The sequence below is a fragment of the Sander lucioperca genome, chromosome 7 (genome assembly GCF_008315115.2).
Source record: "Sander lucioperca isolate FBNREF2018 chromosome 7, SLUC_FBN_1.2, whole genome shotgun sequence".
In the NCBI taxonomy this organism is placed as follows: Eukaryota; Metazoa; Chordata; class Actinopteri; order Perciformes; family Percidae; genus Sander; species Sander lucioperca.
Genome location: NC_050179.1, coordinates 9,066,466 through 9,080,545, shown reverse-complemented (window position 1 = coordinate 9,080,545; position 14,080 = coordinate 9,066,466). Strand labels below are relative to the sequence as shown.

At 39.2% G+C, this 14,080-nt stretch overlaps 1 protein-coding gene across 1 annotated transcript; it reads right to left on the bottom strand.

The window, feature by feature from the left end:
* Positions 1 to 5,797: 5,797 nt before the first annotated feature.
* si:dkey-29p10.4 (E3 ubiquitin/ISG15 ligase TRIM25) lies at positions 5,798 to 11,883 on the bottom strand. Its single transcript, XM_031283213.2, has 7 exons — positions 11,584 to 11,883; positions 9,448 to 10,412; positions 9,226 to 9,321; positions 8,294 to 8,542; positions 8,164 to 8,186; positions 6,894 to 7,048; positions 5,798 to 6,730 (listed from the first exon to the last, which is right to left on the bottom strand). Exons 1-7 carry the CDS (start codon positions 11,825 to 11,827, stop codon positions 6,186 to 6,188), a joined length of 2,277 nt encoding a protein of 758 aa, XP_031139073.2. The 5' UTR covers positions 11,828 to 11,883; the 3' UTR covers positions 5,798 to 6,185.
* Positions 11,884 to 14,080: the final 2,197 nt, after the last annotated feature.

The window sequence follows — 14,080 nt, the reverse complement described above, 5'->3', positions numbered from 1 at the left end:
ATATTTTTGTCAAAAAGGGGGAGGGAAGTTGCATTTTGGACTTCCTTAAGCACAAGAGGATTACAGTTTTTCTCAATTGCTAAAACACAATTACTGAAAATTGCTCCATTTTCTGAAAACATTAGACACAAAACCTCATCTTCAAGCACTATTTACAAAACCTCTGACTCCGCTTGCAAAATGAAACTTTCGCCTCAAAACAGTTTTACCTGTGTTCAAAATCAAACACTGCTCTCAAATCATAAACAAAGTGATCAAAATGATATACACTATCAAGCAGTCAGTAAACAATACACCAAAAATAGAAAACACATTGTTCAAAACATATAGTTCTCAGGGAGAAGTACATTTTTAATCTCAAAACAAATTTCATATATTTCCGTCATTGTCTTTAGATGAACGAAAACATGTTCTATCATAGTAGCTTAAAATTGATCAGAAATTACTACTCTGCTTTGCACTTTGCAATTTTTTTTGTCCTCCTCCTTGTACCACTATTTTTACAGTACTGTACCCTGCATCTCACAAACTTGTCCTTTGTCTCTGTGATACTGTAATTCTTGTAATTCTTAGTTGATATAAACCTGCAACCAGTCAAAATCTATTGTCAGTATTGTTACAGTAACAAATGGAAAGCACAATGTTCAGGGCCATACAATATGCTCATTGTACAGTATACAGCCTACAATGCACTGTACTACAGTATACAATACTAAAATGGACAAAAATCAAAGGAGTAAACATGTGATCAATGTGCTTCTTCTTGTCTTTGGGCTAGGTCAGGCCAGAGCACTTCGTCGACATCACAAGCAATATTGTCCCTCCTGAGGCAACAGGAGAAGCCTCTTGTGTGCCGTATCCAGCCCTGACACCTCGCATACGCACTCGTCTTCTCACATTGTTTCTTCTATCCATTCTCAGACTTTCTCCTTCCCACCTTCAACAACGTTTGTTCTCTGAACTGGCTTATATTGGTTGTGTCACATCATTTGAAACAAGTGAAATCAATTTTGAGTGTTCAATAAATGACATGTGTTCTCTATTTGTATTTGATTGTCGCTACTTGTGTTTACCAGTATGGATGACATGTGCATTAGAGTGCAGAATGTGTTTTGAGAATGAGAATGTGTCTAGAGTTTTGCTGAAAATTCTAGGTGAGATCTGCAAATTGTGTTTTACCATGTGAAATGGTTTAAGGTATTGACAACAGACTGCACAATTAGCTAAATGAGTTCAGGAAACTGAGAACTTTGTTCAGCCAATGGGGTTTAGTGTTTTAGCAATTGAGAAAAACTGTAAATAAGACTATAAAGCCATTTTTGTTGAATGCACTGTTTTATATTTATATACAGATATTTAAGTTTAAGGATGTATGTTGTTGTGTAAATGACACTGTATAATGCAATCCGGGTGCTTTAAGTTCTTTTGATGCATTTGAAAAATTATACATTTCCACGAACACTTTAATCATATGAGATGGAGCAGCTGCACAGACAGATATGAGATTTGGTTTTCGTGAAATTGGAATTTATCAATTCAGCACTGGCTGACAGATGCAGAGAAAAGAGTCACTCATGAAAGTCCTGAGGCGTTTTTTCTTCTTCTGTGGAACAGTCCAAGTAAATTGATTTGCCTGGGGAAAGGTGAAGGAAAAGAATAGGCATGTCACTCAACAATAGGCCCGTCACTACTTCTGTCTCAGATTTCCATGAACCTTGCCAAGTCTGGCAGGTGATCGGGTGAGACATGTAAGACTTCACCTGAGCTCACCAACTGTTGCCATACCAACAGAAGATGTGGCCACAGGGCATGACGAGTGTGTGTATAGATTTTTGCCAACCCCTGGTAATAGTTGCAAAGGCCGTGTACTTTACTGTCACTCTGAGTAAATTCTATCCTAAGCATCTCCATTATGTAATAGGTGCAAATTAGCGGAAGGGTCACTTATTTATTTTGGCTTTGTTCCATCTTACGTGATTATTGACTTAAAGTATTTAGATTGTTTTCTAGGGATTTTTAAAACCTGATCGATCTGTTCTTGGCAATCTTTGGTTGTTCTAAGATGACAAAGAAGTAATGGGGTGCATGGTTGAAGCCCAAAAAAAGTATACTCTTAGATTAGAAATCATTAAAATACAGTTGTAAAGGGCTTTTTATTATTCAAATGGAACAGTAAAATGTTTAAGATATTTGGGGGGCTATGCTACAATGAAATTAACATGATATTTGATCAAAAATGTGTCTTTTTTTCTATCAATGACTCTTTCTGTAAAATACACTGCTTAAACCACAATTGCTGTCCTAATTGAAGGAAAAAGTCAGCCACATATACGATAAAGACTCTTTTAGGTGTTTTTAATAATTTTTGGACAACAATGAAGTGCTAAGGCATGAGCTATATCAAGCTTTGGCTACAGAGACAGTACTTGTTAATGGAATAAAATCATTGCTGGTTTTGTTTTTCGAAAAATAGTATTTGTTGATAATACTAAAGAATAAGTAACAACAGCCTCAGTCTTTAACAGAGTATTATTTTTGGATGGATACAATAACAGACTGCTAGGATACAAATTTTACAGGGGTTTGTAGATTAATTCCATGTGTGAACTTAAAGACTAAAGCATCAATAAATAGTTTTTATAAAGGCCAGTAACTACTATATATCAAAGAAGACAAGTGGCAGATAACATCTTTGTTATGCATGAGCAGTAACAGCTCTGCTGTCTGTTAAAGCTGGTAAAGTGGACTGCGTGCTGATTTCTGTCCTCTCTGGAGGAAGATGTCCTGTCATACTGCTAATGAGTATATACCTTCTAATGAGCACAGACCCTAATTAGAATATACCCAGTTACTTCATAGCTCAGCTTCCAGGCTCTATTCAAGAACTAGTATGTTGGGAGCAGTTGAAAGTAAATGCTTGGACTGAACTATGCTTGGTGTTGTGGAGAAATTAAGTATTTGGGGTAATCCACTGTCATCTCTTTCTATATGTGCCTTTCATCATTGCATTCGAGTCACAGACCTCAGCATCAGATATTCACAACAACTTTGAAAAACCAAGACAACCCTGTTCTGAAGACAATTCCAAAATCCTCCAACCTTTCTTGTAACCATCTGAACAAAAAGTAAATCCTGTCCACTGCATGTTAAAGATTTTTAACCCATTTTCCAACTTTTTCCAAATCCAAACACATGGTAGCCAGAAATGACACATGTAAACCACAATTATATTGGCGTCTATTTCCAATATTTTACATTTTCATACTAAATAATGCATTAACATTTTTCTTGTGTTTTATATATAAAAAAAAGAGCAAGAACATGTAATTTCCAGCTACCTGGATTGGTTGCAATTTGGGAAACAGGTTGAAAATTGTTTTCATGCACAGAACGAATGTCAATTATTATTATTATTATTATTATTCCTGGAATATCGGGACATTATAGAGTGACTCTAGTCAGTGGCTTTGACTGACTTGACTCAGCAGGTAATGCAAATTAAATTGGCTACCATTCCCAGCCCAGGAGCAACAGCAATCTGCGCTGCACAGCCAATATTACTTCCACAAGAGACAGAAAAAGAGGCTTTAATGTTCAGAAGCCAACATCAAATGGCGGCATATAAGACTGAAAGTGGTGGTCGAGACCAATCAAAAAGCCAGAACTTAAGAAGAGTGACATTTTGTGGCATTAAGAGGCCATTTAAGTGGAAGGCTTGCTGTTTTTTCTGACCTGTAATTTCATGCCATTCCACTTTCCATCCTGACAACAATCAGTGGTAAAAGCATACAATCGAGTGCTGCAAATGACCACTTTGACTCATTTGCTGTACTGTTCAGTACGAATTGACTAAAAGAGAATTTTCTGTATGAACAAATGAGATTAACGGAAATCTAGTGTCAATAATTGGATTGATTTATTTTTATCAAGTATTGATTTCAAGAGCAAATAGCACCCTTTATTACCTGGCTTTCAACTCCTAATTTGTACTTGATGTCTGTTTATTAGGCTTTGAGAACACCAGTGGAAAGGAACAATATGCTACTGTAAATAAGCGGATTATTTTCCAAGAAGCTTACTGTCATCGTAATTCAAAGGCTTTTCAGCTGCAGGGAAAGGCCTCATCCTCTGAGTAATTTATCACTGTACACCACCATACCACTGACATTGTAATTTAGGATTTGACTCTTTGCATATCCCTCTGAGACACAAATACCTAAATTAGCCAGAAGTAGGTAGGGGTATCCTATCATGCGAGGACATTTTGACAAGTAGACACTAATGTCACTAATGAAGACCATGTCCCTTGATTTAGTGATGCCCTAGTCTATATCCACGACATTCCACTTCTGGGATTGCTCCTGTGCCGCTGGAAATTATGCTGAATGCACCTCTTTTTGGCCAATGTCCGTTTCCTTCCGCTTTCTTTGTGTTGGGATTTTGAACTCCAGTCGATTTATGAGGACTATGGCTAACTGCTCCTCAGATCTCTGCAGGGTAAATCGAGACAGCTAGCTAGACTATCTCTCCAATCAGAGTTTTCTCTCGCACGACTTAAACAACTTTTGAACGTACACGTGTTCCACCAAAACAAGTTCCTTCCCAAGGCTATTTAGCAGCGGCTCCGTGCGGAGCTTAGCACCGCCCATGACGATTGTGATTGATTTAAAGAAATGCCAATAAACCAGACCACGTTTTTCTCCCATCATGGAATGCTGTATGGACTAGCCAGACCCTCCTTTGCAGCGCTGTGGAGGAAGGTCTGGCAATGCGAGACTAGTGATGCCCCAATAGTAGCCAATGCAGCGGTCTAGGGCACTCAAAACTCACGTACATTTAATTCCTAATAACTACCTGACACATTGTTCCCTGCCAACATGCTATAAGCCCTTAGATCATTAATTCAATGGTATTCTGGAAAGGCATGTAAGAGCCTGGCTGAGTTTGAGGGACCATTGGATAGACAGGGAGAGGAGAATTTAATTATCCTGACTGTTAAAGCCATCTCTTTTCTCCCTCTCAGTCATGTCTTTGCTTTCTGCCTTCATGTGCCAGTTGGGAAGGAGAAAAAAAAGCAAACCCACAGAGGATTTCTGACTACCTTAGGAACATGTGGCTGCAGGTATAAAACTGGTGCCATGGTTGACAGGTGCACTTGCGTGGACTCAACTCTCAAGTGTCGGAAACTGTGCCAAATAAAAGTCTGTCAGAAGAGAAAGCAGACATTTTGATGACATTAGCTTTTTAAACTATGAAATCACAATTGTAGGTGTTGATTAGACCTTGTTCTTTACAAAGCTCTATCCCCCTGAGCTTTTTCATTCAGTCATTTTCAGTTACAGTACATTTACTACTGAGGTTTTTAAGCTACTTAATTAGCCAACAAGTTTGGATTAACCTTGATCCATGGCCAGCTGTCCTTGGCCACTGGAATGCTGGTGCTCTACCAATCATCCAGAAAGAGTTTATGTAAACACTACTTTGATAACTCTCAACGTCAACCACACAAACTCCCAGTCAGAATAAATGAGCCTCAAAGTTTATAGTAGGAAAGCAATTTAACAACTGTAGCGATCTGTGAGGGTATTAGGAATTTGTGTCAAACGCAGTGTTTGTTGTCAGTAAAGCTCACATGCTACAGGGACCACCCACTCACACACACCTGTGTTTCTATTTAAACGCAAATAGGAGGTATAAAGGCAAGACATATTGCAGGTTTTACTTTGCTTTCGAAACTTTGACATTTTATTACTGTAAAAAATTAAGACATCAAGAAAATTTGGAACATTTTAAAACATTCAAAATGGAAATATCAATCAACTTTTTTTATTGATTTCCACTGATAACATTCATCCCATGTAAAAACTTGCTCATTTGTTCTTTGACAATGTAAAATCAGAAGCATATGAAACTTAAAATCCCGTTACAAAAATATGCTGCATGTAAAAGTGTATAATGAATGGTCTCCATTATGGTACAATTCCAGTACTACCATGATATAAATGTATATAACATCCCATTTGATGATTTTTTTGCAAAAGTAGAGCATTATATACAGTGCATAGAGAATTTTACAGATTAGTACATTTTTTAATGATGAAATAGTTTTTACATATAAAAACATCACTGCGCTGCCATGTATTCTGTAAATTTCCAGCTCAATTGACATACCAGTATTGCATGGTTTATGACTGAAACAGATCACAGATGGCCAGGTGTGTTTTAGACACAGACAAGGCTGGGTACAGAGGGTCAGTGAAGCTGTGCTTGTATGAATGCATTAAAGCTAGACTGCCATCTGGTGTCACGTTAAAGAATGATAAAATACCCTCCTCAAAGTCAAGGAACACTCCTACCCTCTGCAGCCCGTCTGCATCCACAGGAACCGCCACCTTGTTGTGCAGAGCTTCCATCTTCTTTTTGTCACAGGCCAGGCACCAGGAGTATGAGTTGAAGCCCAGACGAGAGTTGTCCTTTTGGCCTTTCCTCTCTATCTGACCCTCACACAGCCCCACCTTCCAGCGACCCTCATCCATAGACACATTCACCTCCCAGTACCAGCACCCCCCCTCCAGGGAACAGGAGGCCAGGACCTGTGGGAAGGAGCTGAAGCGAGCCTCCTGCTCTGTGTAAGCCTGCTGGGATTCGCTGTAGGTCACCTTCCTGTTGTTATCAGACAGCTGCAGCTTGGGGTGGGCTGTATCTGCATCCAAGAAAGGGGTGGTGCCATCTGTACACAGGAAAGGAAATTAAAGAAGAATTTAGCTGAGCAGACTAAGTGAATATGCCACCTTTGGGCCTACAGGATGCATTTAGTAATTTGGTTTATTTAGCTGTGATTCATAAGTGAGTGGAAAGTAAACAGGCGTTGGTAACAACACCACTTGTCTCACATAGCAGTCTGTAGAGGTCTCTGTATTTGCCTGGCACAGTGATGACGACTGTGTCCAGACGTTTCTCGGTCCACCTCTGCAGACATTTCAGGCGTGCCCGATCCACTTCCTCTGGAACCTCAAACTGGTCCACACAGCTCCCCATGCTACTAGCCCTGGTGAAGACAATCAGAGTGTAAAGCATAAAGATTTAAGACTATTAAACTTCCTTATTCCTTAATGACCTCAAGGAGGTACATGGACAGTTACACATAAACAAAAAACTGACAGCAAAGTAAGTTGACAGTTGCCCAAATATTAAATAAGAAAATAAGTAAAACATACATAAACAAATACAAACCAGCAAACAAGCACACTCTGGTAAATATTCAGTAGTTACTTAAAAGTAGCCATTAATATTTTAGCAAACTTAGCAAGACTGGATAAAGCTGTGAAAAAAGGACACACAAAAACCACATTATACATCAGCCCCAACACATTGCAGCTGTCATTAGTAATATGCCAGTCAACATAAAAAAATAATTTTATTTATTTTTATCTATAACCTAGTTAAAAGGTAGCAGAAATGATGGCTCATTCATAAAAATGTACTTAACTTATTTTTCTAAATGTATTTAAGCAGTTTCATACAGAGACACAACTGTTAAAAGGATTTGTTCGCCAAAATTTAAAAAGAAAATTCTCAAGTACGTCTTATGGTATCCAGCCATGCAGTTTTGTTTTATTTTGCCCAGGTGTTAAGACATCAGTCTGAGATATGTGCCGCAACTCATATATTGAAGTTGAATGTAATTTTGTTTGTAATCACAGCGCTACAATTTCACTTAAAAAAAATTCAACGACAACATCTCTTTCAAGAATCAGTATCCCTGATTATCTCTGGATAATCCACAGAACACATTGTCAACATATTTCAGAGACTATTTCTGCAGAAGAAAGTATTTCCAGGTCAAACTGTTGATGATTGTCCAGAGTAACAGGGGCACTGATTCTTTTAAAGACACGATGCCATTGAATTTTTTATAATGTAATTCTGCAATGCTGTCAGCACCAAAAACTAAATTCAGTTTAACAAATATTATGACTGGATGCAGAGATGGATGTCTCAAAACCTTGACACTGACTTCTGCATGGCTACACACCACTAGAGGTAGGTGAGAAATATGTTTCTTTGTAATAAGGGTGAACCGACCCTTTAGGACTTTCATAAAATGTTCACAAATCACCTCTTTACAAGCAACTAGGTAAAAGTTGAGAGGAAATCACTTACAGTTGGGCTACCTTGCTGTATTCCTGTCATGTCAGAAAGAAGAAAAAGACATTTTCTTGTGTTAGTGTCCATAAGCCAACAGTAGATTATATACAAAACAAATGGGTTCTTCTCCTAACATCCAACACACCATAATGAAGACCTGGTCCATAATGCGTTTGTCTCCTTTTGCATCAGCCAGTCCCTCCAGGGTGTGAAGGCCTTGCTGGATGGATTGCAGGGAGCTCCGGAGGTGGCCGAGTTTCTCCTCTAGTCCCCCCAGAACCCTGTTCTCCTCCTTTGTCACACACTGAAGAGCTGATTGCTCCTCCTGCTCCAGGGCCTCTCGGATGGCTCCGTACTGCTGCTGCACCCCCGCTCGAGCCTCACTCAAAACCACCTGGACAGACACAACGTACATCAACGGCATGTAATACAATACTCTAAATTGCCTAATCACCTAAAAGGCTCTTCTCATTGAAGTTAGAGGACTCTGATGTCAAATTATTGGTCTACCACACAAACAAAAAAGGATTGTAAAAATCTGTATTTAAGATTGTTTTCTCAAAAAGGATGGACATCAATCCAACTTTAAATAGTAAAACATTTTAACACTGCTAATTTATTTTATGAATCCGACTTTCATAAATCTTGAATGTGCAATTAACTACATGTGTAACCATATCCTCAACTCACAATACAATTCAGATTGTACCATGGAGATCACCATATATCAACTTACAAATACATGTTGATAAATGAACCAACCTTGGGCATTTTTTTTAACAAATTCAACTCTTCTCTAATTTAAGAATTCAATAAATTTGTATGAGGACAAGTCTTCCAAGTCTTTTATGAAACAGTGTGCGTGGTTCACATGACTGTAGAAATTACTTCCATTTGTAGCTGATCATGCTTACCAGCAAAACTATAATCTCAATACAGAGCTACATTATGTATTCTGTAACTGTTTTCCCTTCAAAACATGCAGGTTAATCTGCACATTTGTAAAGATATGTACATCACCTTGAGTCAGAGAAAGAATAAAATGTGTATCTTGTAATTCTAAACCAAACAACTTACTCTGAAGGTATCTTTCTTCTGTGCGAGTTCATTCACCCTGTTCTTCACTTCCTGCTCAGCTCCCTGTAGTTGCTTAATTTCTTCTTTTAGGTTCCCCTGGAGAAAAACGTGCACAGAGATTTAAAAAAAACACTTATTTATTGCTATGGCTATGTTTACATCTATCTCAACTTTACCCACAATTACAGTGTATCTACAGTATACGTAGTGTTCACCACTTACCCTGAGCTCCATCTCTGCCTCCCTGATGCTGATGCAGACGTGGTTGCGGTGTGAGCCTATGACAGTACACACTGTGCACACACACACTCCACACTGCTGACAGTAGATTCGGTTTATCTCCTGGTGCTCCTGGCACCTCCAGGGTGAAAAATCCTCCATGGGAGGGACCAGGGTGTGATTCTGGAAAACAGGGGAGTCCAGGTGGGGACGCAGGTGCTCTGTACACATGGAAGCTCCGCACACCAGACAGGTCTTAACAGCGGACTGATACCTAGTTTTAGGGCAATAATGGCAGCGCACAGGGGTGGCATTTTGGCTCTCTGACCCCGGGAAGATGGCAACACGAATTGGGGATCCTGGAGCATCAACAGGATGTTTGGTGGATATCAGGGGAGACTTGCTGACATGGTGTACAGGAGACTTACCTTTACCAGGAGTTGAGAACCCAGGAAAGGAATCAGAGTTGGCAGATGTGGCAGCTATCTTTGGCGACACATGAATTCCTGTCACTTGTGTGTCTTTCTTGGGGGTTGCAAGAGCAGGTGCATCACATATATCTACTTCATTGGATGTGTCAGAGTCATCCAATGAGAGAACTTCTACTGATGTATGCTGGTTCTGCTGGATTGAGATGTCATGTGGCACATCACTTGCAGGTACTGCCTTACCATCAGACTTGTCACTGGAGGATGTGCCATCACCACTCTCCGACTGTGTAGATTCTAGGTGCACTGCTTTCTTGGATGTCTCCACACTAGTCGACTGCCCAGGTTTATCTGAGAAGGAAGTGGTGGCAGTGTCGGTGTCATTGGACCGCTCACGGGGAGATGCCACAGTTGATCGCTTTGTGTCAGGTTGCTCTGATACAGGTGTGCTGGCTTTTCTCTTCCCGAGAAGTCGGCTGGTGAGGGAGGGCCTCCGCAACGTGGAGTCAAATGTGTTTTGTTCATCATTACTGGATGTGCCTTTGAAAATAGAATACAAACAAAGCTAAGTTTGTCAGAGGGAAGTTTGATTAGCACTTTTACAGCAATACTTCACAAAAACACCTACAAGGTGCCTTCTGCTGAGCACAACTGCGGTTAACTTTTACTGCCCACCGAGCAGTTCCACTTAATGCAAATCAAGCAGTGACTTTCGAACTTGATCACACTTCTGTGAGTTACTATGTTGCCTTGTAAGCTCACTTAGGAAAGCTATCACTGGGCCATAACTGACTGACATGTAACTGGTAGTGAAAACACTTAATTTTATTATTGATATTTTCCTAAGAAACTGTACTTAGTTTGGTCATGTCTGATACCTGATCCACTTATTAAGGTCAGTATCAACACAAAAACCTCACAATTAGTATTCAACTTAAAATGACTGCGTGCATTTGTGATTTAAAGTCGCTGCTTAAATTCCTGTGGCATCAGTCATAAGTTAAGCAGTGAAACACAAATTATATAATGCAGAAAGAGTAAGAGGCCAAAGAAAAACTTCTGATTTATACTATCCACAGGAAAACTGCATGAGCACATACTGATAAACACATGTCAAAAATGAGTCAGACCTTTACCCCCACTCACTATTTGCTTAAGAAAACCATAAACTTTGGAGAGACCCTAACACTGTAAACAAAAATAGAACATTAACGTTACTAACCTTTAAAATACTTAGCTATGAACTTGTGCATTTTAAAAATGTGATTGTGATTCTAACTACATATTTTTACGTAAAACGTTAAGGACGTGGATGCATGTAATGGCATTTTCCGGTGAAGAAGTCAAGACTGTCTATTAGATATTTTTTATTAGGGTGCCAGAAATACAAATACTCAAGTAGCTACGGGATAACGTTAGTTAGCAGTAGCAAGCACCTAAAATAACAAAGGAAAATTGACTACTAGCCTAGGGGATATGCCAGTTTTAATATAACATTACGTTAGCCAACGTTGTTCAAGTGGAGCCACGTTAATGAGAGGTAGCTAGCTAACGTTAGAGACCACTAACGTTAGTCAGCTAGAACTCTTTAACTGACAGTCACATCTTCACTTGTGTATTCGGCCACTTCATAAACTGTTAAACCCCTAACCCTGTTTTTTTCCACGGCCCGATAACAAGCCACACAGTTTTAACGTTAACTGTAAGTTACCTGCAGCGCTGCGAGGCTGAGCCCATCGACTGTTGTTCGGCAGCCGTTTGCTATCAAACGGCAGAGTCTGGTACACTGTTTTACACCTCCACTCCGGGCAGTGGTACGGCCCGTTCGGGGTAACACTCCACAAGTCTCCGATACACCGTTGGCAGAATCGGTGGTTACATTTCAGAGTGATGGGGTCCCGGGTCAGCTCGTTGCACAGAGGACACCTCGCCGGAGTGTCCAACGACGCTCCCATTTTGTTTTGGCTGAACTTTTGTTTCTGTTTCCGCGATGCCAAGCAGCAGAGGCGGGGCTACATCATGTTTGAATCAAGCTCCCCCTCCCGGTAGTGCATGTCTTAAAGGTACAGTCCATGGATTTGTAAAATTTGCGGAGGAGGTATTTACCTGTTTGGAACGGGCCGATTGCTTGGCCGGTGGTATTTGTGGTATCTGACTATTTACCATTGTGATCTAAGTTTTTGGTATAAGGAGGATGCATGAACTTTACTCTACATTCACTGAGAACATCTGGAAATTGTTAACATGAGTAGAGGTCCCCCCAAGACAGAAGAGACCTTTGTTGGAGTTGTGCCAGATAACAGGCATTGATTGGTCAGTTATCTGGTCCAATGGTATACTTACAAATCACGTCCTATGCTAATACAATGCATTGAGATATAAGCTGTGTGCACACAAAGAAAAGGCAGAGCGGCAAATTTTGAAGATTGGGTCCGTCGTCTCTCCAGATATCCATGGGTCTGTAAATTGATGCTGAAAACTCTGATGTAATAAATCTTTTTATACTAAGAGCAGTGTCTACGAAGTTCCTTCTCAATACAACGGCAACACAGTGCTGCAACTAAAATATCCCACATATTGCTGCTTGTAGCATTCTCCAGAACCAAATTATACCCCAAAATTACTTACAGAAGGAGCCCAAACCACTTAATATGCAACTCCACTGTATAGCCTACTAGTCATTCCCAAACTGTGGTCCGCGGACCACTAGTGGTCCGTGAGGGTACTGCAGGTGGTCCGTGGAAAAGTAAAATAAAATATAAAATAATAGTTTTTTAACCTTCATTTTACCAGTAAATTCCCATAAACAACTTTTTTTATTTTTAACCAGGAGTAGGCCTACTGTGTTTTTATTAAATGTGTATAGGGCCAGAGGCAAAGAATGTTGTCATGATCAGATCACAGGCATAGCATACGCCTACATTAAAATGATGTACACATTAATGCTTCCACTAATTATAATCCAATAATATAAATAGACATTGTTCTAAAATGGGACATTCTGCATAATGAGTACTTTTACTTTTTGTACTTTAAGTATATTGTTGTGCCGTCATCGGTATTGCTCTGACAGCCAGCTAAACTCTCTCCTAACATCAAGACTCTGAAGACAGTCGTTCCCACGTCCACAGGTTTAATGACGTTGCAAGGAAAGTGTGAAACTGTAACATAACTAATCAATTCTATGCTAGCTTTTAACATACAATATAGCCTAATGTTCAGAATGTAATTTCATCAATTCAAATATTTCCTTTCTACCGTTACACCATATAATTCATGACTATTAAACTGATAGTGAGTGTGATTATGCTGTACAAAGACATTTTTACATGTAAACAATATTACGTTCATTCATACTCATTCATACGAGTGTAGCCTGTCCTATGACTTATAGTTGCCTAGCAACCATGCAACGTTAGTCACACCACCAACGCCAGCGATCACGGACATTTCTAATATAAACTTAACACAAAATAACACTGACATCAAACTAATGATCTATGAACCTATGTAATTATTTAAAAACAGTGAATGAATACATAACAACGATCCTACTCTAGGCATAAATGTAGGCAAATGTAACTGTAGTTGGCTTGCTACACTTCAACCATAAATCACTGAACCGTTTGTAGCGTTCGTTTCCTTCCTAATTACGGCTCACGCGACATAGCGGTTACCAGCTGAGAGTCTTAAAGTGACAGCATCGTAAATAGAGAACTCATTAAGACTAGAGGCAAATTAACTTTTTACTTTTAACAGCTTATAACAAAACAATTGTATTGCTAATACTTTTGTATTTTTTTCTTGAGTAATATTTTGAATGCATGACTTTTACTTGTAACAGAGTATTTTTACACTGTGGTACTGCTACTTTTACTTAAATGAAATATCTCAGTACTTCTTCCACCACTGCTTACGTTTATCTTAAGTACACATTTATGTTGTGTATTTAAGCTGTGCCATACACTATGATATACATTATTTATTTTTTGTTTTTCATAAGTAAGTCCACAGTGTAATGTTGGGCTGTTGCTGAGTTATGTTTTATCATTGTTATCACTCATGTAGTTATTATTTCATCAAGATAATTAAGTTTGACAATTATTCCAAAAGTGGAGAACAAAACACATTAATAATCCCAGGCTACATCAATGTCTGAAATACAATGGGATCATCGCTCTCAACTCAATGGCTGGGTGAAGTCCCAG